This window comes from Phyllobates terribilis, unplaced genomic scaffold (assembly GCF_046119375.1).
Source record: "Phyllobates terribilis strain yellow unplaced genomic scaffold, ASM4611937v1 Scaffold_1__5_contigs__length_1240528914, whole genome shotgun sequence".
Lineage (NCBI taxonomy): Eukaryota > Metazoa > Chordata > Amphibia > Anura > Dendrobatidae > Phyllobates > Phyllobates terribilis.
This window is the reverse complement of record NW_027362761.1, coordinates 1013220147-1013245772: the sequence shown is the minus strand read 5'-3', so window position 1 is coordinate 1013245772 and position 25626 is coordinate 1013220147. Positions and strand designations below refer to the sequence as shown.

The 25626-nt window shown below is 45.8% G+C and overlaps 1 protein-coding gene and 1 long non-coding RNA gene across 5 annotated transcripts in view; one reads left to right on the top strand and one right to left on the bottom strand.

The window, feature by feature from the left end:
• LOC141157210 (probable ATP-dependent RNA helicase DDX60) overlaps positions 1–25626 on the bottom strand; it is a 1123923-nt gene that overhangs the window by 1087941 nt on the left and 10356 nt on the right. For 3 of the 4 annotated variants that reach the window (XM_073644228.1, XM_073644203.1, XM_073644212.1), the window contains exon 2: positions 4043–4231. The exons of the other annotated variant lie outside the window; for it this stretch is intronic. In XM_073644228.1, coding sequence (XP_073500329.1) covers positions 4043–4214 — 172 coding nt within the window. In that variant the 5' untranslated portion in view covers positions 4215–4231. The remainder of the gene's footprint in view (positions 1–4042; positions 4232–25626) is intronic. 4 annotated transcript variants of the gene reach the window in all.
• LOC141157231 (uncharacterized) overlaps positions 1–25626 on the top strand; it is a 152070-nt gene that overhangs the window by 122966 nt on the left and 3478 nt on the right. The window lies entirely within an intron of this gene.

Genomic DNA, 25626 nt, shown 5'->3' with positions numbered 1-25626 from the left:
GCAATTTTACAGCACTTGGATTTTTTTTCCCGTTTTCCCGTACACGATATGGTAAAACTAGTAATGGCGTTGAAAAGTACAACTTGTCCCGCAAAAAATAAGCCCTCACACGGCCATATTGTCCAAAAAATAAAAACGCTATGGCTCTGGGAACAAGGGGAGCAAAAATCGAAAAAGCAAAAACGACAAAACCCAAGGTTGCGAAAGGGTTAAGGAGGCATGCAAATTGTATTTTAAACTTCGTCCTTACTCCTCCGGAAATGAAGAGCAACAGGTTGGTATTGTGATCTCTCTATTGCAGGGAGATCTTCAGTTGTGGGCGTTTTCCTTACCGCAGGACTCGGTTTGTCTCCAGTCTGTGGAGGGTTTTTTTGAGGCTCTGACCCTCATCTATGATGACCCTCATCGAGTCGCCTTGGTTGAGTCTAAGCTACGTCGCCTTCAGCAGGGGAATTGGTCAGTGGAGATGTACAGTTCGGAATTCCGTAGATGGGTAACGGATTCCAAATGGAATGACTCAGCCCTTAGAAGTCAATTTTGTGAGGGGCTTACTGAAAGGTTGAAAGATGCCTTGGCAGTATATGAAACTCCTCAGTCCTTGGAAGCTGCCATGTTGTTGGCCATACATCTTGATAGACACCTACGGGATCCATGGCCTTCTTGTCGGGGTTGTGCACCTCTGCCGGGGGAGCGGTCTGGAGGTGAACCAGTACTGGGGGGGGTGGAGGAACCCATGCAGTTAGGGGATGTCTCTACATCATACATCTCCCCGGAGATTCGCAGAAAAAAGGCGCTTTTTTTTTTGTGGGAAAAGGGACATTTTGTTGGGACCTGTCCTTCAATTCCTAAACAAAAGGAGACTCGATTAACTCTTGGTAGTCTGGAGTTGGATAAGCAAGTTCCCGCTTTGACCTGTCAGCAGAGGTGGTGCTAGAGAGCAAAACCGAGAAAATTTCTGTGTTTGTTGACAGTGGAGCCGGAGTCAGCATGGTTGATGATGAGTTTGTGAAAACTCATGGTCTTACTTGCTGTGCTTTAGCTGAACCTATTTCCATCTTTGCCATTGACTCGGCGACACTTGCACAGAAAGCATTTACTCAGATTGTATATAAATGTGAAACTGAGGGTAGGGTCAGTTCATTGTGAAATAATCCCTTGCTATGTCCTGGAAAATCTTCCCACACCTATTGTTTTGGGTATTTCTTGGCTTGTTAAAAAAAAATGTGTTATCAACGTTCAGGAGGTGCAGTTTTTGGGGAACTTGTTGTCATCTTCAGGTTTTCAGATGGATCCGGAGAAGATCCGAGCAGTCCTTGATTGGGAACATCCCGAGAACCTGAAGGTTCTACGTTTTCTGAGCTTTACACATTTTTACTGGAAATTCATCCAAAATTACTCTGTTATTGTGAAACCCCTTACTGACATCACTAAGAAGGGGTCTGATTTTTCCAAATGGTCGGATGCTTCCCTCCAGGCTTTTCCTTCCTCAGAGAATCATTTTGCCACTGCACCTATACTCAGTCAACCCGATGTTTCACAACCCTTTATTGTGGAGGTTGATGCGTCGGATGTCGGGGTTGGGGCTGTGTTGTCTCAGGGTCCCTCCCCTGATAAATGGTGTCCGTGCGTCTTCTTTTCTAAAAAATTGTCATCTGCTGAGAGAAAGTATGACGTGGGAAATAGGCAACTTTTGGCGATCAAATTGGCGTTCGAAGAATGGTGACATTGATTGGAGGGGGCTGTCCATCCTATTACTGTTATTACTGACCATAAGAACCTGTTATACCTCCAGTCAGCTAAAAGTCTCAACCCTAGGAAAGCCAGATGGTCCCTATCTTTTACGAAGTTCAATTTTGTTGTCACTTTTCGTCCAGGGGTCAAAAATGTCAAGACTGATGCTTTGTACCGGAGCTTCCCTGGTGGTGGTGAGCATGAGAACCCTGCCCCTATATTACAGAAAGGGGTAGTCATTTCGGCACTGTTTCCTGAACTGGAGGGTGAGGTGTTGGAGGCTCAGGGGGATGCCCCTGTCTCCTGCCCTTCAGAAAGGTTATTTGTACCATCTGTTCTGCAGCGCAAAGTAATTTAGGAACATCATAACTGTGCTTGCAGGGCATTCAGGTGGTAAGGCAACCGCGGAACTCCTCTCTCGTCGTTTTTGGTGACCGGGGTTGCATCGGGATGTGATTGAACACGTAGCTGCATGTAGTATTTTCGCGCGTTTTAAAGTTTCGCATACCCGTCCATCTGGTACTCTTCTTCCGCTACCTATCCCTAGTAGGCCATGGACACACTTGTCCATGGATTTTATTACTGACCTACCAGTTTCTGTTGGCAAAATGGTGGTTTTGGTGATGGTAGATAGGTTCAGTAAAATGGTTAATTTCATTGCATTGCCTGCACTTCCATATGCCAAGACACTTGCTCAGGTGTTCATAAATGAGATCGTGAAGCTTCACGGGGTTCTCTCCGATGTGGTGTCAGATCGGGGGACCCAGTTTGTTTCCAAGTTCTGGAAGGCATTCTGTTCTCGACTGGGGGGTGCAGCTGTCCTTTTCCTCTGCCTTCCACCCTCAGTCGAATGGTCAGACCGAGCGTGTCAATCAGAATTTGGAGACCTACCTCAGGTATTTTGTCTCCGAAAATCCGGACGATTGGGCATCCTACCTACCGCTGGCAGAATTTGTCATTAATAATCACTGTCAAGAATCCACTGGCAGGTCACCATTCTTCGGTGCATACGGTTATCAACTACAGTTTGATACCTTTAGTGGGGGAGGAGCTTAAGGAGTTCCTGAGGAGGAACGGTTTGCTTCGTTGCTATCCTCGGTATGGCAGGGTGTTCTGAGTAATTTAAAGATCATGGGAGACAGGTATGATACGCTAGCCAGGTCCGGATCTGAATGTGAATGACTGTGTGGTTGTCTACCAGGAATATAAGATTGAAAGTTCCTTCTTGGAAGCTGGGACATAAGTTTATTAGTCCCTATAAAATAACCGCCGTCATTAACCCAGCAGCGTTTCGGCTTAAACTTCCTCAGACCCTTAAGGTCCACAACGTGTTTTATAGGTCCTTACTCAAAAAGTATGTGGAATCTCTTGAGCCCTCGCCTCTGCCACCGCCCCCAGTAATGCTTGATGGTAATCTGGAGTTCCAGATTTCAATGATTGTAGATTCTCGTCTCCAACGTCGTTCTCTACAATACTTGGTGCACCGGAAAGGCTATGGTCCAGAGGAGAGGATCTGGGTTTCAGCATCAGAGGTGAACACTCCCAGATTGGTTCGCTCATTCCACACCTCTTATCCTGAGAAACCCGGTCCTGAGTGTCCGGAGGCCACTCGTACTCGTAGAGGGGCGGTACTGTCACGGGTGTGTCAGAGGTGACAGACAGTCACCCTGCAGTTGGTTGCCAGCGATCTCTACGTTTGGCATTAAAGACATCTTCTTAGAGGCTGTCTCTAGGACCCAGCGGCTACCTCCCTCTGGCTAATTAACTCCCTGGCCTTGGTGTACAAATACCTGGTGTGTTCTAGAGGGAGGTGTCGGCAATATTCATTATGTTGGTTATATTGAAATGATCAGCATATTCAGGCTACCTTTATCATAGTGGCATAATGTAATGACAGTTGTTCTGAATGCCCTAAACTGGAGCATTATATAAAAATATGTCTTCTTCGCTATGTTTCTAATACATTGCCCTGCTAAGGCTGGCTGTCAATTATATTACACCACACGTGTACCAGGTTGTATGCCTATGTAGTTGAACACTGACCTCTATTATAATTCCCATGTTTTGTATACTCATATTTACTGGAGAAGCACAGTTGACCACACTTTCACAGAAAAGTCAGACTGCATTTAAGCTTATGCCAGAAAAAGACTCTTTATGACATGAACAATTATAAAGGTATAACAAAAAAATAATTAAAAAATAGTTATATGTAAATGCATTTACTGTAGTTATATGTCAATTTCAGACAATAAAATTCCTTTTAGTGTGGAATAATTTTATCACCGTCAGTAATTTGGCCTCACTGTACCTGAATATTCCTGCTTTTTCTTTGTGCTAGTGCCAGGGACACTGAGGTCAATGGGTTTTCTGCTGTCAGATGACACTATTTCTTCAAAATTTTCAATATTAACAGTAAATATTTCATCATCTGTATATATTGCATCTTCCTCTGGGTCTGAGTTCGAACCACCAGAGTCCATGATTGTTTGATGAATACCTGTGTAATTCAATGTGAAATAATAATTTAAATTACAGTAAAGAAATTCAGTTACAATCATTGCTTATATATATTGCAGTGATGGCTATAAATTTATATGAGGTTGTGGCTTTGCCATGTTTACAATTAGCAGTCAGTCGTCGCCTTAAGTCCCCGAAGGGAACCTTAAGGCTCCATCGTAACATAAAAAAAAAAACATTGTAGGTGGTGGCCAATATACAGATCTTAAATTGGGGCGTAAGTGCTTTATGATACTAAACCTAATGTACACTGCTCAAAAAAATTAAAGGAGCACTCAAATAACACATCCTAGATCTGAATGAATGAAATATTCTCATTGAATACTTTGTTCTGTACAAAGTTGAATGTGCTGACAACAAAATCACACAAAAATCATCAATGGAAACCAAATTTATTAACCAATGGAGGCCTGGATTTGGAGTCACCCCCAAAATTAAAGTGGTAAAACACACTACAGGCTGATCCTACTTTGATGTAATGTCCTTAAAACAAGTCAAAATGAGGCTCAGTATTGTGTGTGGCCTCCTCGTGCCTGTATGACCTCCCTACAACGCCTGGGCATGCTCCTGATGAGGTTGCGGATGGTCTCCTGTGGGATCTCCTCCCAGACCTGGACTAAAGCATCCGCCAACTCCTGGACAGTCTGTGGTGCAACGTGAAGTTGGTGGATGGAGCGAGACATGATGTCCCAGATGTGCTCAATCGCATTCAGGTCTGGGAAACGGGCGGGCCAGTCCATAGCTTCAATGCCTTCATCTTGCAGGAACAGCTGAGACACTCCAGCCACATGAGGTCTGGCATTGTCCTGCATTAGGAGGAACCCAGGGCCAACCGCACCAACATATGGTCTCACAAGGGGTCTCAGGATCTCATCTCGGTACCTAAAGACAGTCAGGCTACCTCTGGCGAGCACATGGAGGGCTGTGTGGCCCTCCAAAGAAATGCCACACCACACCATTACTGACCCACTGCCAAACCGGTCATGCTGAAGATTGTTGCAGGCAGCAGATCGCTCTCCACGGTGTCTCCAGACTCTGTCAAGTCTGTCACATGTGCTCAGTGTGAATCTGCTTTCATCTGTGAAGAGCACAGGGTGCCAGTGGCGACTTTGCCAATCCTGGTGTTCTGTGGCAAATGCCAAGCACCCTGCACGGTGTTGGGCTGTGAGCACAACCCCCATCTGTGGACGTCGGTCCCTTATACCACCCTCATGGAGTCGGTTTCTAACCGTTTGTGCAGACACATGCACATTTGTGGCCTACTGGAGGTCATTTTGCAGGGCTCTGGCAGTGCTCCTCCTGTTCCTACTTTCACAAAGGTGGAGGTAGCGGTCCTGCTGCTGGTTTGTTGCCCTCCTACGGCCCCCTCCACGTCTCCTGGTGTACTGGCCTGTCTCCTGGTAGCGCCTCCAGCCTCTGGACACTACGCTGATATACACAGCAAACCTTCTTGCCATCCTGCATTGATGTGCCATCCTGGATGAGCTGCACTACCTGAGCAACTTCTGTGAGTTGGAGAGTCCGTCTCATGCTATCACGAGTGTGAAAGCACAACCAACATTCAAAAGTGACCAAAACATCAGCCAGAAAGCATTGGTACTGAGATGTGGTCTGTGGTCCCCACCTGCAGAACCACTCCTTTATTGTCTTGATAATTCCAAATAATTTCCATCTATTGTCTATTCCATTTGCACAACAGCATGTGAAATTGATTGTCAATCAGTGTTGCTTCTTAAGTGGACAGTTTGATTTCACAGAAGTTTGATTTACTTGGAGTTATATTCTGTTGTTTAAGTGTTCCCTTTATTTTTTTGAGCAGTGTATATGGTTTATGGGTTTAAACTGGACCTATTCTCTGTGTATAACAGTTATCTCTAAACTCCACCCAGTGGACTCCTAATAATATCTCCCCCTCTTTTTGTTATCTAACATATTAATGTAGTAACTAGTTCATTATAAAGAAAAAAAGTCAAAAGTGAAATTTTTATCCTATATACATGGCAGTAAAAGATGCATTACATGTTTGCTTCCTTACTATATTCTGATACATCTGCAACATAAGACTTTTTTAAGCGTGACAAAGATGATTAAAGGGGTCTTATGTTTCTCTTAGACCTATATTAAGTCCTCACAGGAAAGGGACATATTATGTATTCACTTTACTTATGATATTAATGATTTTCTGATTGTGGAAATGTCTCATCTGCCATACCTAAACCGTGCAGAATTGAACTCATCCATTATTTCAGCTTTAGTTTAGATGATACATATTTTTTAAAAAAATCTAATTTATTTCAATCCAGATTAAAGAATTCCCTAAAGGATCTGGCAGGATTTATATCAACAAAGGTGTGGAAGTTAGTGACCAGTGATCCGCAGAACCATTTTTTCCGCATTAGGCTATGTTCCCATGTTGCGTTTTTGCTGCATTTTTATTTGTGCAAAATAAAAGTTGTTTTTTACAGTACCAGCAAACGCTATGAGATTGGAGAAATCTCATGCACACACATTGTTTTTTTTTCCCAGAATGAATTTGAAAACTGCTGCGTTTTTGAAAACTGCACCATGTAAATTCTTTCAGTGCTTTTGCAGCATTTTTTCTTCCATAGAAAGCAATAAGTTGTTACACACACGCCGCTAGGTTCAGATAGGGCGAGACGGGTTTCATGAATTCGTTGGAATCCTGGGGGAACTGTTACTCAGGGCAACCATAGGCTGCAACTTCTCTCAGACACACGATAGATTCATATGCTGACCAGACACATCTGACAAGAGTCTTTTTCAACAGTTTAACAGTGGAATTTAATCTGAAGCACGGCCAGTGCAATTCAGGGATATATAATCTGAAGCACGGCGAGTGCAATTCAGGGATATTACAGCAACAATCTTCATTACAGTACAGTCTCATAAAGCAGGCACAGAAACGTCAGTCTCTTCAGTAGCATAATTCAGCACAGATTAGATCTCTTGGCAGCACACTTCTATGCATAAACAGCAGGCTTTTCCTTCACAAGGACTCACTAGTACACAGGGAGGGTTTAATCTCTGTGACACATTTCCTTCCAGTCCTTATCTTCCTGCCCGATGATAGACTTCCTGAACTAACAGTGCAGGGTATGTGACTTGTGTTGAGCTTCACCCTGGACTTGAATCCTGTTCTCTTTCCTGCACTTCTGTGACATACAGATCACACACCACTTCTCCCTTTGGCTTCAACCCGACTACAATAACAAGTTCCCCACAATACCCCTGGGGCTCTGCTAGAACACTCCCTGTCTCCTGTGATTGTGTTAACCCCTCTAGTTGCTGGATGCTTCTGAAGCACAACACTTCCTGTCTCCTGTGTTTGTGTTATTTGTAACAGTTGCTGGATGCTTTGGAAGCAACAGCACTACTTCTGCATGTCACAAAGTTAGTGCAAAAATGCAGAAAAACCTGCTTTTTGGCAGCAGCATTTTTCACTGAGAAGAGATTGTGATTTGGCTGAAAAAAAAAATCAGCAAAAAAGCAATATGTGAACATAACCTTAAACTGATAGAACTCATCACTAACTATCGTTATCGGTTCTACCAGTCTAAAGAAAAAAACAATAGTTTTACAGGCATTTAGAAGAAACATTTTCATTTCTCTACAAAAAACAAGGTAGGATAATATATTTCAATATAATTACAATATCATCCACAAGTCACCAGGAATCCCAGGATCATAGCTCCTAATATCTGCAGTACAAAACATATTACCTTTGGTTTTAATAAAACTACTCTCTTAGATCTTGATATCAGTGGCCAAGCAGGTTCCCCGACTGTTGTGTTGATACACAGTGACAAAAACTTCAATGTATCAAGAGATTCCGGCTATACTTTCTCAAGGTCTAATCTTACACCCCTAGGTCTTACACACCAGGGTAGAAAGCACCCACAGATCTTTACACAAGCATATTAAAGTCATTCATGTCTCTAGTTTGACCTTCTAAAGTAATGGATGTGCCACCTGGTAGAATTATAGTATTGCCTCCAAAAAGCCCCCTTTTTGACATTGTCAGTAATTGTATGTCTCTGTGCCCTGGTACTTATGGACCAGGTACGTATTATTACGCACAATGTGATCGCGCCCACACAGGGGCTGTGCGGGGCGATCGCCACCGCGTGTCAGCTGATTCTCATAGCTAGCGCCCGATACTATGTGCCAGGAGCAGTCCCACATCGCTCCCAGCACATTAACCCCCGAAATGCTGTGATTGAAGTCGATTGCAGCATTCTGGAAACAAGGAGAGGGGAAACAACCTCTCTTACCTTGCATCGGAGACCCAAATTCTTTTTTCTATAAAATAGTTTTTATTGTGTAAAAGCACCAAAACATAAAAAAAAAAGATATAAATGTAGTATCGCTGACCCGAAGAAATATGGAAAAATTATAGCTCTCAAAATATGGCGATGCAAAACCTAGTCTTTGCAACAAAAAAAAGCGTTTTTTAGTGTGGGACAGCTGTCAATCATAAAAATCCAATATGAATCTGGTATCGCTGTAATCGCACCACCCCGAAGAATAAAGTCGTTTATTTACTTATACCGCACGAGGAACAGCGTACAAAATAGGGTTAGGGTTGGGTTAGGGTTGTGCTAGGGTTAGGTTTATGCTATGGTTAGGGTTGTGCTAGGGTTGTGCTAGGGTTAGGGTTGTGCTTTGGTTAGGGTTGTGCTAGGGTTAGGTCTGTGCTAGGGTTAAAGTTGTGCTAGGGTTAGGGTTGTGTTAGGGTTGAGGTTGTATTAAGGTTGGGGTTAGGGTTGGAATTTTTTCAAAAGAAAAAAAAAATGACGATATGGCGACTAGTATTGAGTGCAAGAGCTCGCTACTTGAGTTTGCATCGGGTGCTTGGGTATGCATCGAGCATCATGGGTGCTAGAGTGTCATGCTCGAGTCTCCGCCCCATATAATTTGCAGCTGTTATACAGCCAAAAAAACACGCGGGGATTGTCTGCCATACACGATCAATTCCCGCATGTTTTTTTGGGGGTGTCTAACAACCGTGAAACATGCGGTGTGGGGACTCGAGCATGTCACTCGAGCACCAGAGATACATGGTGCATACAAGTAGTGCTCAAGACTAATGACAACTTATTCAATATTATGACCTAATGTTATCAAATTCTGTGTCGTACGTCTGGGTTCAAAATGTTCACTATACCCCTTAATAAAATCCTTGAGGGGTCTAGTTACCGATGGGGTCACTTGTTGGGGGTTTACACTGTTTAGGCGCATCAGGGGCTCTCCAAATGCGGCATGGCGTCCGCTAATTGTTCAAGCAAATTTTACATTCAAAAAGTCAAATGGCTCTCCTTCCCTTCCGAACCCTGCCGTGCACCCAAACAGTGGTTTCCTCCCACATATAGGGTATCGGCGTGCTCAGGAGAAATTGCACAACAAATTTTGTGGTCTATTTTTTCCTGTTACCTTTTGCGAAAATAAAAAATTTTGGGTCTAAAGTAACATTTTTGTGAAAAAAGTTAAATGTTCATTGTTTTCTTCCACATTCCAAAAATTCCTGTGAAGCACCTGAAGGGTTAATAAACTTCTTGAATGTGGTTTTGAGCACCTTAAGGGGTGCAGTTTTTAGAATGGTGTCACTTTTGGGTATTTTCTGTCATAAAGGCCCCTCAAAGTCTCTTCAAATGTGATGTGGTCCCTAAAAAAATGGTTTTGTAAATTTTGTTGGAAAAATGAGAAATCGCTGGTCAACTTTTAACCCTTATAACTTCCTAACGAAAAAAAAATTTGGTTCCCAAATTGTGCTGATGTAAAGTAGACATGTGGAAAATGTTATTTATTAACTATTTTGTGTGACATATCTCTCTGATTTAAGGGCATGAAAATTCAAAGTTTGAAAATTGCAGCATTTTCAAAATTTTCGTCAAATTTCCGATTTTTTCACAAAGTAACACATTTTTTCATTATCATTAAGTACAATATGTCACAAAAAAACAGTCTAAGAATCAGAGGGATCCGTTAAAGCGTTCCAGAGTTATTACCTCATAAAGTCACAGTGGTCAGAAGTGTAAAAATTGGCCTGGCCATTAACGTGCAAACCACCTTCGGGGTTAAAGGGGTTAAAAAGGTAGATCAAAAGCAACCGTAAAGTGCAGTCTACTCTACTATAGGGTTAAAGTGCCCTCTACTAGGACTCTACCACCTCTTGGCCTGAAAGCTTGTACTTCTGTTGAACAAATATGTTCAACAGACACCATCAGACAAAGCTTTTTCCTAAAGTCCCCACAGCCCCTCCTCATATCTACTCAACCCTCCTCCAAAACCAGCTTCTCCACCATTACGGACGATAAACTTTCCTCTTTACTCTCTAAATCACACCTCACCACCTGCAAATTTGACCCAATCCCATCCCACCTCATCCCTAACCTCACCACAGTCTTCATCTCAAACCTAACCCACCTTTTCAACCTGTCACTAACAACAGGTGTCTTCCCCTCATGCTTCAAACATGCCTCGATCATACCCATCCTCAAAAAGCCATCCCTTGACCCATCCTCTTTGACTAGCTATTGCCCCATATCACTTCTCCCTTACGCCTCAAAACTACTGGAATAGCACGTCCATTCTGAACTGTCCTCCCACCTCTGCTCCTGCTCCCTCTTTGACCGCTTACAATCTGGCTTCCGACCGCACCATTCCACTGAAACTGCCGTGACTAAAGTCACCAACGACCTACTCACTGCAAAATCCAAGTGACACTAATCTGTCCTTCTCCTCCTGGACCTGTCATCTGCCTTTGACACAGTGGACCACTCCCTCTTACTACAGACTCTCTCATCTATTGGCATCAAAGACTTGGCCCTATCTTGGATCTCCTCATATTTAACAGACAGGACATTCAGCATCTCCCACTCAGCCACCACCTCCTCATCTCACCCCCTATCTGTCGGTGTTCCCCAAGGTTCAGTCCTAGGACCCCTGCTCTGCTCCATCTATACCTTCGGCCAGGGACAGCTCATAGAGTCCCATGGCTTTCAGTATCACCTCTATGCAGATGACACACAGATCTACCTCTCTGGACCCGATATCTCCTCTCTACTAACCAAAATCTCACAATGTCTGTCTGTTATTTCATCCTTCTTCTCTGACAGATTTCTAAAACATAACATGGATAAAACTGAATTCATCATCTTTCCACCGCTTCACTCAACCCCCCCAACTGACCTATCTATCAAAGTCAATGGCTGCTTACTCTCCCCAGCTCCACAAGCTCGCTGCCTCGGGGTAACCCTGGACTCTAATCTCTCCTTCAAACCACATATCCAAGCCCTTTACTCTTCCTGCCGACTCCAACTCAAAAATATCTCCCAGATCCACACATTCCTCAACCACGAATCTGCAAAAACACTAGTGCACGCCCTCATCATCTCCCGCCTCGACTACTGCAACCTCCTGCTCTGTGTCCTCCCTTCTAACACACTCGCACCCCTCCAATCTATCCTAAACTCTGCTTCCTTACTAATCCACCTGCCCCCCGTTATTCCCCGGCCTCTCCTCTTTGTCAATCCCTTCACTGGCTCCCCATTGCTCAGAGACTCCAGTTCAAAACCCTAACATTGGCATACAAAGCCATCCACAACCTGTCTCCTCCATATATCGGTGACCTAGTCTCCCAATACTTACCTACACTCAACCTCCGATCCTGACAAAATCTCCTTCTCTACTCCCCTCTTATCTTCTCTTCCAACAATCGTATACAAGATTTCTCCCGTCCATCCCCCCTACTCTGGAACGCTCTACCCCAACACATCAGACTCTCACCTACCGTGGAAACCTTCAAAAGGAACCTGAAGACCCACCTCTTCTGACAAGCCTACAACCTGCAGTAACCACAGCTCCACCATACCGCTGCACGACCAGCTGTACCCTCACCTACTGTATCCTCACCCATCCCCTGTAGATTGTGAGCCCTCGCGGGCAGGGTCCTCGCTCCTGCTGTACCAGTCGCCGACTTGTATTGTTCAAAATTTATTGTAATTGTTTGTGCTATGTATATCCCTGTCACATGTAAAGCGCCATGGAATAAATGGCACTATAATAATAAATAATAATAAAAATTAGTGATGGGCGAGCACTAAAATGCTCGGGTGCTCATTGCTCGGGTCAAGCACATTGGAATACTCAGGTGCTCGACCTGAGCAACGAGCCCAAAGTAAGTCTATGGGAAACTCGAGAATTTTTCCGGCGGCTCCCCACAGCGGTCTGCAGAGGGCTTAAAAATTGCCCAAATCGATAGGAACAGTGCTCAAATGGCACGGGACCAGCATGGGGAAGACCCTTGGAAGCATGTCTGACTCCCAGGTCACTGCTGTAAACAATGTTGTCAGAGGTATTACGCCACTTTTACGGACTCACAATAAAACATACAAAAATGAAACCAAAATGGATTTTCCTGGGAAATATGTTAAGGAACATTCTTTCCAGGGTAATCTCCTGAAAACGATGTTCCCATTATTAGGAAGTGGGTCTCCCATACTGTTTGCTTATGCAGAGAATGCAAGGGCTGCCAAAAATTTGGACCTACTCCAATGCCCCTTGAAAGAGATGTAGAGGAGGGCCTCCTGAAAAAAAATGTTCCCATTATTAGGAAGTGGGTCTCCCATTGTGTTTGCCTATGCAGTGAATGCAAGGGTTGCCAAAAATTTGGAGGCACTCCAATACCCCTTGGAAGAGACGTGGAGGTCAGAGGGCCTCCTAAAAACAATGTTCCCATTATTAGGAAGTGGATCTCCCATTGTGTTTGCCTATGCAGTGAATGCAAGGGTTGCCAAAAATTGGGAGGTACTCCAATGCCTCTTGGAAGAGACGTAGAGATCCTCATGAAGAAAGGTTCCCATTATTAGGAAGTGGGTCTCCCATAGTGTGAGCCTATGCAGTGAATGCAATGGCTGACAAAAATTGAGAGGCACTCCAATGTACCTTGGAAAAGACGTGGAGGGGGGCCTCATAAAAAAATGTTCCCATTAGAAAGAAGCGGGTCTCCTATACTTGTAATGCCCATGCACGAAGTGTATGGGCTGAAAAACATTTACCCCTGGGGGGTATACATGAACATACTGTATAAAAAAAAAATTTTAAACACCCTTTAAAAAAATTATGTGGGTGCTGCATCACGGACCACGGTCACCCTGGTGATATGATGGTGGAGGATGAGGATGAGGACAAGGAGGAGGACAAGAGCAAATAGCTCTAGTGTGAAGAGGTGCATGGGGATGCACCTCCCAAAAAAAGACACTGGATTTGAGTTTATGTTACGCTGCTATCATTCGGTGGTGTTGAAAAGTCTGGCTCAATCCAACCCCATTTTTATAAGAGTCAGCCTGTCAGCATTTTCAGTTGACAGGCGGATGCGCTTATCAGTTATAATTCCACCAGTGGCACTAAAAATCCGCTCTGATAAAACGGCAGGGCAAGCCAGGATCTCCAAGGCGTAAGAGCCAGTTCATTCAACATGTCCAGCTTGGATACCCAATAATTATAAGGCACAGAGGAATCACGGCGGAGGTTGGTACGGTCAGCAAGGTACTCCCTCAGCATCTTCCCAAGCTTTGCACTCCTTGTGAGAGTACCGTGCGCCTCAGGGCCTGTGCGATGGGAGGGGCTGAGAAAATTCTCCCAGAACTTTGACAGTGTTCCCCTGCCTGTGCTTGATTGGAGTTGTGTCTCTCTCGCCTGCAGTCCTTGGTTGTCCAACGAACTGTGACCTCTGCTGCCAGCGTTTTCAGATGGGAATTTTTTTAATAGTTCCGCAACAAGGGCCTTCTGGTACTGCCCCATTTTTGTAGACCTGTCAGTCTCAGGAATAAGAGACAGAAAGTTCTCCTTGTAATGTGGGTCTAGGAGTGTCACCAACCAGTAATGACTGTCACCCAAAATTTTGAGAACGTGAGAGTCATGGGAAAGGCAGCGTAACATAAACTCAGCCATGCGTGCCAGACTGCTAACAGGCAAGACTTCCGTGTCCTCACCAAGAGGACGACTGACCATGCTCTCCTCCTCTCTGTCCTCAGGCCTTCCACACTGAACAGACGGTATGACAGTTGTGCAGGTAGTACCGTCTATAGAGCATGAAACTAGCTCCTGTTCTTCCTCCTCCTCTTCCTCATTGTCACCCAATCCACGTTGGGATGAGATGAGGCTGGGCTGTGTGTAATCACATGGTTCCTTGCTCCATCTCATCGTACTCCGCCTGCAATGCATCCTCTTTGATTGTGAGCAGAGAGCATTTCAGAAGATAGAGAAGCTTGATGGTGACGCTAATTATGGCGGCATCGCCGCTCACCATCTTGGTGGAGTCCTCAAAGTTTTGGAGGATAGTACATATGTCTGACATCCATGTCCACTCCTGAGGTCTTATGTGTGGAGTCTGAACTGAATACCGACGGCCATGTTGATTCTGGTACTCAACAACTGCCCTCTTCTGCTCACAAATCCTTCCCAACATCTGAAGGGTAGAGTTCCAATGTGTGGGGACATCACACACCAGTCTGTGAGCTGGAAGCTGCAAACGCTGCTGAAACACGGCAAGGGCGGCAGAAACTATAGGTGACTTTCTAAAATGGGCACACAGGCGGCGGACTTTAACAAGCAGATCCGGCAGCTCTGGGTAGGATTTGAGAAACCTCTGAACCACGAGGTTAAGCACATGGGCCAGGCATGGCACGTGTGTGAGCTCGCCTCGCCTCAGAGCCACCACCAGATTCCGGCCACTGTCACACACGACCATGCCTGGCTGTAGGTTCAGAGGTGTGAGCCACAGATCTGCCTGCTCTTTCAGAGCTGTCCACAACTCTTCAGCATTGTGCGATTTGTCACCTAAGCATATTAGCTTCAGCTCAGCCTGTTGCCGCTTGGCCGAGGCAGTGCTTCCAGCTTGTGACTGATGTGGTTATTTCGGAGATGGAGGCTGAAGAAGAGGAGGAGGATGAGGTGCAGGAGCTGTAGACTGTGGGGGCAACCCTGATTGACCTAGGGCCCGCAATTCATTGGGAGGACGTGTTCCGTCCCAAGGTCCGACTGGGTCCCGGCTTCCACTATGTTAACCCAGTGTGCCGTCAACGAGATGTACCGTCCCTGCCCACAAGCTCTTGTCCACGTGTCCATGGTTAGGTGGACTTTCCAGGTAACTGCGTTGTTGAGGGCACGGCTTATGTTTTGGGACACGTGCTTGTGTAATGCGGGGATGGCACACTGGGAGAAATAGTGGCGGCTGGGGACCGAGTACCGAGGGATGGCTGCCGCCATCAGGTTGCGGAATGCTTCCGTCTCCACGAGCCTAAAAGGCAACATTTCGAGCGCAAGCAGTCGCGAAATGTGGTAATTTTGTAATGTGGTCTGTGGGGCATTGGCTGCGTATTTGGGCTTGCATTCCAAGGACTGGGGTATGGACAACTGAACGCTGCGCTGGAACAAGGGCGTGCTACCTGATGCTACTTGAGAGTGTGCAACAACAGGTGCAGGGCAGGAGGCATCTTCGCATGCACCATGGACAGGGGATTGGCTTGCATGCACAACAGTGGAAGAAGCAGTGGTGCCACCCGCAGACACTGTTTCTGGACCCTGGGGTTCGGCCCACAAAGTCGGGTGCTTTGCTGCCATGTGCCTGATCATGATGGTGGTGGTCAGGCTGGTAGTTTTGCCACCCTGCTGATGCTGGCCTGGCAGGTGGTGCAAATGGCCTTTTTGGGGTTATTGGCAGAGTCTTTAAAAAACAACCAGACTCGCGAAGACCTAACAGTTGTACTGGCAACTTCCTTTGTGTTGGTGTTACGGGGAACGTTTGCCTGCCTTCTGTCTGCGGCCACCACACTGCTTCTTCCTGCCTGTTGGGGTGCTCTGCATCCCTCCCCCTGTATTCTGCTATCCTCGCTCTGCATGTCCTCCTGCCAGGTTGGGTCAGTTACTATATCATCCACCACCTCGTCTTCCACTTCCGCACCCTGGTCCTCCTCCTGACTTTCTGGCAATTGTGTCTCATCGTTGTCCACCTCTTGTGACAGTTTCCCACCGTCACCTTCGTGTGACCGTGGCTGCTCAAATATTTGGGCATCGCTACATGCGATCTCCTCTTGCCCCGCTTCAAGTGGACCGGGTGAGAGGCCCAAATCTATAAATGGAAAAGTGAACAGCTTTTGTCCAAGTGTGGGATCAGTTGTCTCCGGGCATTCGGCATGGTGGTAGGAAGGAGGATCAAGGTGAGGAATATGCAGTCCAGACTCACGGCTACTGAGACTTGACCGTGTGAAAGACAGGGTAGTGGTGGTGGTGGCAAAGTGACTGGAAGCATTATCCGCTATCCAACCAGCAACCTTTTGACACTGCTCTGGGTCCAATAGTGGTGTGGTGCAGTCCCCTAGGAATTGGAACAGGAAGGTCAGGCGAGAAGATGTGGGTGTTTGTTGTGGCACAATTTCAGCTTGCCCACGGCCTCAGCATGCACCATCACCATTGCGTCCAGTTCCACGTCCCTTGCCACGCGACTTGCACATTTTTAATGGAGGACAATATCTTCCACACTCACTACAAATTTGGAGCTAAGTTATATGTGATCCGTGTGATGGACAAACCACAGTTTTAAATTGCTGGCCTGTAGGTAACTATTTATAACAGCACAGACCTCGTGTCAATCAGTTCACTGACACACTGCTACAAAATTTAAATGGAGGCCAGAAATGGCAATATTTTCAGCTCAATTATGTATGATCCGTGTGACGGACAAACCACAGTTTTATATAGCTAGCCTGTAGGTAACTATTTTTAACAGCAAACTGGTGTCAATAGCTTCACTGACACATTGCAACAAAATTTCAATGGAGGCCAGAAATGGCAATATTTTCAGCGCAATTATATGTGATCCGTGTGACGGACAATTCACAGTTTTAAATAGCTGGATTTTTAGCGCTGTAATATGGAAAGAACCTGGCTGTATTCTGCAGTGCCAACAAGCAAATGGCGCAGATAAACGGTGTTCTCTGGATAGCTTTTTAAGCAAATAATGAGGATTAAGATCCAAAAAAAAATTATTCCTGGACCCTGAGACCTGGGTCTAAGTCTAGAAATGTCTAACAGCAGCAGCAGACAGAACTGGAATGGAGCCTCTTGTGCTATATGCACTGCAGTCTGCTATATACATTGCCTTCCTGCCTATATACACTGCCTGCCTGATATCTCTGCAGATGGATTAGTCCTCAGAAGGACTGTTTGTTGAGATGGATATGTGTAATATACTTCTGTTCTACCTATACTACCTAATAAGCAAGGAAATCTCTCCATAGCTCAGCAGCACCTCTCCCTACACTGTCTGAATGCGGAGTAGATTGACGAGCACGGCAGCGCCAGGTCTGATATAGACCTGATGACGCTGTGCGGCCAGCCAATCACTGTAATGCCACAACCAACATGGCTGCGGCATTACAGTGAGTGGCAGGCAATCCCTGCATGTTGATTTGCTCTGTAAAGAGCGCCAAACATGCAGGGAGGGGACCCGAGCCAGGGAGGGGACTCGGGTGAGTGCCGAGTACTTGCATGTATGCTTGCTCATCACTAATAATAATAATCACCTTTCACCGTCTTTAAACACTACCATCAGGATATACTTCACGTATGTACTACATCTGATTTTTCCTTTCTGATGATTCCTTCCTTGAGATATTTTCCTCTGCCTTTGTTGTTATCAAATAAAAGTGTTATTTACACTGGTAATTTGTTTTTCTGAAGCCATTTCAGCACCCGCTTGAAGGTGGACCTTTCGTCACATGTTTTTGAAATGACCTGGTCTAAATGACCAGTGAATGCAGTTATAATTTTTGCAAACTATATCCACATAATTAAATTACCCATTCCCTCCTGTCCCCAGTTTTTGTCACTAGCATAATCAACAGCCAGGGGAACCTTCTTGGCCACTGATATCAAGAGCTAAGAGAGAGTAGTTTTATTAACCTCAAAGTCAATATGTTTTGTACTTCAAATACAATGGGCTATGATCCTGGGATTCTTGGTGACTTATGGATGATCAAGTAAATATATTGAAAGATATTATCCTACCTTGTTTGTTGGAGAGAAAAGGAAATGCTTATTCTAAGTGCCTGCAAAACTATTGTTTTTTTCTTTTAGACTGGTAGAACCAACAACCATAGTTAGGGATGAGTTCTATTAGTCTAAGGTTATGTTAGCATGTTGCTTTTTTGCTGCTTTTTTTTCTGCTGCTAAAATCTCCATGCCATTATCCCGTGCGATACGATGACTGGTATTCCCAAAGATTCCTTGAATATGCAAGGCTCCAGGAAGTATACAGCTCATCTAGAAAAATGGGTGAGGTATAAGGTATCCAGAAAACCTGGATATCATAAGCAAAGTACAGTTTGCTAAATGCTTTGGGCCTAGATTTTTGTGGACTAATAGACAGGATTGGTAGCGGGTCTGACATTCCTTTACTGCCGTTTCCCTCTGTAGCTTTTAGTCTGTCCAGGTGTTGGGCTGATTCACCCACCGTTGGGTATATGAAGGTGAGCAATGTGTGTACTTCAGTTAGAGGAAAACTGAAGGAACATAAGATGTTTGTTGAAGAGATTCTGGTGTTGAAGACTGCTGGTCTCCAGTTGGTGCTATAGGTGTAAGGTAAAATACAACCTTTTTCTTTTGGTTGGTGTTAGACACCCTGCAGTTGTTTGTCTTTTGTAAAGATTTTGCATTATTTTTGTACTTGTAAACTGCAGGACAAGCCCTAGACAAACAGTACTTCTGCATCACTGCATTGATCCCATTTTAGAAACAGAAAATAATTTAATTCAGCTCACCTAATTGGTGCATGGCATAAATAACTCTTCCCAACGATATTTGAATCCAAGAAAAATCGCTAGCACTCTCTGCTATAAAATCTTCCATATTTATTAATCTTCAATATTAAAATTCAAATGACAGTGGCAGGGTCGGCCCAGGTTTTCGTGGGCCCCGGGCAAAACAGTCTCAGTAGCCCCTTTAAAACATCCCACCATTCATGATGCACAGATACGGTGGAGAAATATAGGTATACAACACAGGGCCCAGCCTGTCCCCTCATCCTTCACATATGCAAACATGCATACGTATACAGTATGCACACACACAGTACGCAGACATGCACACACAGTACGCAGACATGCACACACATGGTACACAGGCATGCAAGCACACATGCACGCACACATGCACAAAGTACGCAGACATGCACTCACACATGGTACACAGACATGCACACACACAGTACGCAGAAATGCATGCACGCACACAGTACGCAGACAAACACACACGGTACGCAGACATGCACGCACACATGTACACAGTATGCAGACATGCACACACACAGTATACAGACTTGCACACACACACAGAACACAGACATGCACACACACAGAACATAGACATGCACACACAAAACGCAGACATGCACACACAAAACGCAGACATGCACACACACTGTGCACAGACATGTACGCACACACACAGTACGCAAACATGCACAAGCACAGAGTACGCAGACATGCATAAGCACACAGTATGCAGACATGCACAAGCACACAGTATGCAGACATGCGTACACATCCGCAGTGCGCAGACATGCGCACACATGCAAGCATGCACACACATGCACATGGTACACAGATAAGCACACATACAATATGCGGACACGCACATACACAAACATATACACAGATACGTACACATACAGGCATATGTACATATTTGAAGAGTTTGCCCATAGCCGCACAGAGCACTGCGCGCCACCATGTCTGGTGAAGTACCGGCACGCAAGCAGCACCGGCAGTCCTGAACAGGTGCCGGGGAAGCGGCCCGGGTCTCGACAGTGAGTGGGCTCCTCTGATGGTCCAGAGCCCCGGCACTTGCCCAGGTATGCCGGGTGCTGACGCCGGTCCTGGACAGTGGCATAGCGCCTGCAGTATTCATACAGTAGCGACCAAAAGTTTTGAATTTTTTTTAAAAGAGTGATTACTTCTGTCTCGTTGTTATGATACCATTTTCCTGGTGATTTTAGTAAACCGGAAGCAAATGGTTGTCCCACAAAGATTTTTTGTCAAAGTTGGCTTTGACAAAATTACACAACCAACAAGGGCCTAATTTGGGGATGAATAGCGTGGCAGAATGTCAGACGATAGAAACATTGGAGGATCTCCTTAAGGAACAACAGCCAGAGTTTGAAGGTATGTTCCCTCGATCAGTAATACCATGTTCTCTGACTTTGCCCCCCTTGTCTGTATGCCCACAAGTTGACATCTTTAGTAAGTTGGTCATTGAGGACCTTAAGAAAATTCTGGATGGGGTCTCCAATGACAATTTAACATAATCATAAAAAAGGGTCCTAAAAGAACTCCAATCATTGGATGATATTGTAATAAAGAGTGGGAACGTGTTTATTTGGCCAACTGACAAATATGAGAGGGAAGCATTCCGAAAACTCAGGATGCCTATAAATTATTGCCCAATAATCCCACTCAGACATTTTTCCAATCTTTGGACAAAATTCTATATGGTGTTTATGACTCTAGTCTCATACCTAAAAAGTTTTGGATGGCCTTTTGGCTAAGAACCCTAAAATACCCACTTTTTACCCCCTACCGAAGGTATACAAAGACCCTGCCAACCCACATGGGCGTCCCATTGTCTCTGGCATAGGGGAACTGTGCGATATGGTCTGTAAGTTTATTGATTTTTATCTAAAACCCATCGTCAAGACCTTGCCCTCCTATGTCAGAAACACTACTGATGTATTGAACAAGTTAATGGGATTTACCTAGAGAATGACATGATTCTTGTAGCGATAGATATATAATCTCTCTATACATCTATACGACACGTGGACGGTCTGACAGCGGTCCGCTTCTATTTGGAGATGACCAGCCGGGATGGCCATTGGTGTGAGTTTATCATAGAATTACTGGAATTCCCTTTGACACACAATTATTTTGTTGTCAAAGATAGGTTCTACTTGCAGAAACAAGGCACTGCCATGGGCGCGGCGTGTGCTCCATCATATGCAAACCTGTTTCTCAGCTTTTGGGAGAGACAGGTTTTCCATGGTGACGAGCGCACGCCTTTGCCCATGTGGAATGATAATAATATAATAATAATAATTTTTTATTTTTATAGCGCCAACATATTCCACAGCACTTTACAATTTTAGGGGGGACTTATACAAACAATCTATCTATATAATTGTCTTATCCCGTCTGTCTGTCTTTCTGTCTGTCTGTCTTTCTGTCTGTCCTGGAAATCCCGGGTCGCTGATTGGTCTGGCCGCGGCCAATCAGCGACGCGGCATTTCAGAAAAACATGGCGGCCATTAGCGGCTCATGTGAGGCACGGAGGTCAGCGGCGATGCAGCCGGGAGATGCAGCCGGCTGCTCGCAGCATAAGTCCCCCGACCGCAGGCGCCGCTGACCTACATGCGGCTATCGTCGGAAGATCAGCGGCTACAGCCGCTTATCTCCCGAGGACAAGTGTGACGCCTCTCCCCTCCTTTCCCCTCCTCTCCCCTCCCCTCTCTTCTCCTCCCGTCCCTCCCCCCGCTCGATCAGGACCCCGGCGTTATACTTACCCCTCCCCTCCTCTCCCCTCCTCTCCCCTCCTCTCCCCTCTCCTCTCCTCCCCTCTCCTCTCCTCCCGTCCCTCCCCCCGCTTGATCAGGACCCCGGCGTCATACTTACCCCTCCCCTCTTCTCCCCTCCCCTCTCCTCTCCTCCCGTCCCTCCCCCCACTCGATCAGGACCCCGGCACCCGGCGTCATACTTACCCCTCCCCGTGCCTGCGCAGCAGCTCCCGTGTCTTCCACTGCAGCTCTGTGACGTCTCAGGTCAGAGGGCGCGGTGACGTCTTTACACCGCGCTCTCTCCTGACCGATCACAGCGCACAGCGTGAAGATGCCGGCTACGCTGGAGTCCAGAGAAGCAGTGAGGTGAGTATTGAATTTTTTTTTTTTTGTATGGGGCCATGGGGACCTGCATGGGGCACTATGGGGGGATGGGACATCCTGCATGGGGTATTATATAGGGGGGATGTGACAGCCTGCATGGGGCATTATATGGGGGGAGAGGTGACATCCTGCATGGGCCATTATATGGGGGGAAAGGTGACATCCTACATGGGGCATTATATGGGGGAGAGGTGACATCCTGCATGGGGCATTATATGGGGGGAGAGGTAACATCCTACATGGGGCATTATATGGGGGAGAGGTGACATCCTGCATGGGGCACTATATGGGGGAGAGGTGACATTCTACATGGGGCATTATATGGGGGAGAGGTGACATCCTACATGGGCCATTATATGGGGGGAGAGGTGACATCCTACATGGGGTATTTTATGGGGGAGAGGTGACATCCTACATGGGGCATTATATGGGGGAGAGGTGACATCCTGCATGGGCCATTATATGGGGGGAGAGGTGACATCCTACATGGGGCATTATATGGGGGAGAAGTGACATCCTACATGGGACATTATATGGGGGAGAGGTGACATCCTACATGGGGCATTATATGGGGGGAGAGGTGACATCCTGCATGGGGTATTATATAGGGGGGATGTGACAGCCTGCATGGGGCATTATATGGGGGGAGAGGTGACATCCTGCATGGGGCATTATATGGGGGGAGAGGTGACATCCTACATGGGGTGTTATATGGGGGGAGAGGTGACATCCTGCATGGGGCATTATATGGGGGAGAGGTGACATCCTGCATGGGCCATTATATGGGGGGAGAGGTGACATCCTGCATGGGGTATTATATAGGGGGGATGTGACATCCTGCACGGGGCACTATAGTGGGATGTGACTTCCTGCATGGGGCATTATATAGGGGGGATGTGACATCCTGCATGGGGTATTATATACGGGGGATGTGACATCCTGCATGGGGTATTATATACTGGGGATGTGACATCCTGCATGGGGTATTATATACGGGGTATGTGACTTCCTGCATGGGGCATTATAAAGGAGGGTCGGGAGACATATGCTAGAATACCCGATGCTTTAGAATCGGGCCACCATCTAGTACAGAATAAGCATTTCTGAAATCAAAAGGAGTGAGGGCCCTGCTCGCAAGCTTACAATCTATGAGGAAATGGGGGAGACACAAAAGGTAAAGTGTACATATATTGTATAATGCAGCCTTGATATACTAAATAGGATAAATAATAATACATGGACTGGTCGCCAGTCAGTATGTGTACAGTCCTGACCGAGGCTATTAAGTACATGGATGGTATGAACCTGAAATTGAAGATTTTAATATGGGGGAAAACTGGGACGGACAGATAGTGTGTTGAGACGATACGCCAGTCTAAAGAAATGGGTTTTTAGGGTCCCCTTGAAACTGTGGGTATTGGGAATTAATCAAAATGTCCTGGGTAGTGCATTCCAAAGAATTGGCGCAGCACGCGAGAAATCTTGGAGACGGGAGTGGGAAGTTCGGATTATGAAGGATTTTAGTTTTAAGTCATTGGCAGAACAGAGGGCATGTGTAGGGTGGTAGACTGAGACAAGGGAGAAGATGTAGGGGGGTACTGAAGCATGGAGCGCTTTGTGGGTAAGCGTGATAAGTTTAAATTGAACTCTATATTGGATGGGCAACCAATGCAATGACTGGCACAGGGAAGAGGCATCGGTGCAGCGGTTGGCGAGGAATATGATCCTTGCTGCTGCGTTAAGGATGGATTGGGGAGGGGAGAGTTTAGTAAGAGGGAGCCCGATAAGTAGAGAGTTGCAATAGTCGAGACGAGAATGAATAAGAGCTACAGTAAGAGGTGAGAAATGTCCTGATTCTTGAGATGATTTTGAAGTGTAGATGACATGAACGAGCGAGTGATTTGATGTGAGGAGTGAAGGAAAGATCTGAATCAAAAATGACCCCAAGACAGCGGGCTTGTTGCTGGGGAGTAATGGTTGAGCCACAAATGGAAATGGCAATATCGGGCACATGTAGGTTAGTGGAGGAAGGAAATACGAGTAGTTCAGTTTTTGACAGATTCAGTTTTAGGCAGAGGGAGGACATAATGTTAGACACAGCAGAAAGACAATCACTGGTCTTTTGTAGTAATGCAGGGGTGATGTCCGGAGCAGAGGTGTATAATTGGGTGTCATCAGCATAGAGATGGTACTGAAAACCGAATCTGCTGATTGTTTGTCCAATAGGAGCGGTGTATAAGGAGAAAAGAAGGGGGCCTAGGACTGATCCTTGAGGGACCCCGACAGTAAGGGGAAGGAGAGATGAGGAGGAGCCGGCAAAAGACACAGAGAAGGAGCGGTCAGAGAGATGGGAGGAGAACCAGGAGAGAACAGTGTCCTTGAGGCCAATAGTGAGGAGCATAGTGAGGAGGAGCTGGTGATCCACAGTGTCGAATGCTGCAGAGAGATCCAGGAGAATCAGCAGGGAGTAGTGACCATTAGATTTAGCTGTTAGTAGATCATTAGAGACTTTAGTGAGGGCAGTTTCAGTAGAATGTAAAGAGCGGAAACCAGATTGTAGAGGGTCTGAGAGTTGTCTGAGAGATAGCGGATTAGACGGGAATGGACCAGGCGTTCCAGGAGTTTAGAGATAAATGGAAGATTGGAAACAGGTCTGTAGTTGCCCGTGCAGTTCTGGTCAAAGGGATGGTTTTTTAAGTAATGGATGTATGCTGGCGTGTTTAAAAGAAGAGGGAAAGATACCAGATAAGAGGGAGAGGTTGAAAATTTTAGTTAGGTGAGTGGTGACAGCTGGAGAAAGGGACTGAAGGAGATGCGAGGGAATAGGGTCACTGGTGCAGGTAGTAGGGCGAGAATACACAAGGAGCCTGATCACTTCATCTTCCGTGACTGGTTCGAAGTCAGAAAGTGAGCAAGATACAATGTGGCGGGGGAGAGCATGCATAATGTTTGGGGATTAAGAGAAAATTTCCTGTCGGATATGGTCAATTTTTTCTTTGAAATAACTGGCCAGATCGTCAGCGTTGAGGTCGGTGGTCGGGGCCTATGCTGTTTGATTGAGGAGAGAATGAAACGTGTCAAAGAGGAATTTAGGATTATTGGAAAGTGAGATGATGAGATTGTTAAAGTAAGTTTGTTTGGAGAGGTGAAGGGCAGAGTTATATGTTTTCAGCATAAATTTATAATGGAGGAAATGTTTGGGCAGATTAGATTTTCTCCACAGCCGTTCAGCGCACCTGGAGCACCTCTGGAGAAGACGTGTTTGAAGCGTGTGCCAGGGTTGTCGCCGTCTATGCTGAATTGTTCTTTGTGTAGGAGGTGCGGCTTCATCCAGGGCACATAGCAATATTTCGTTATAATGCTTC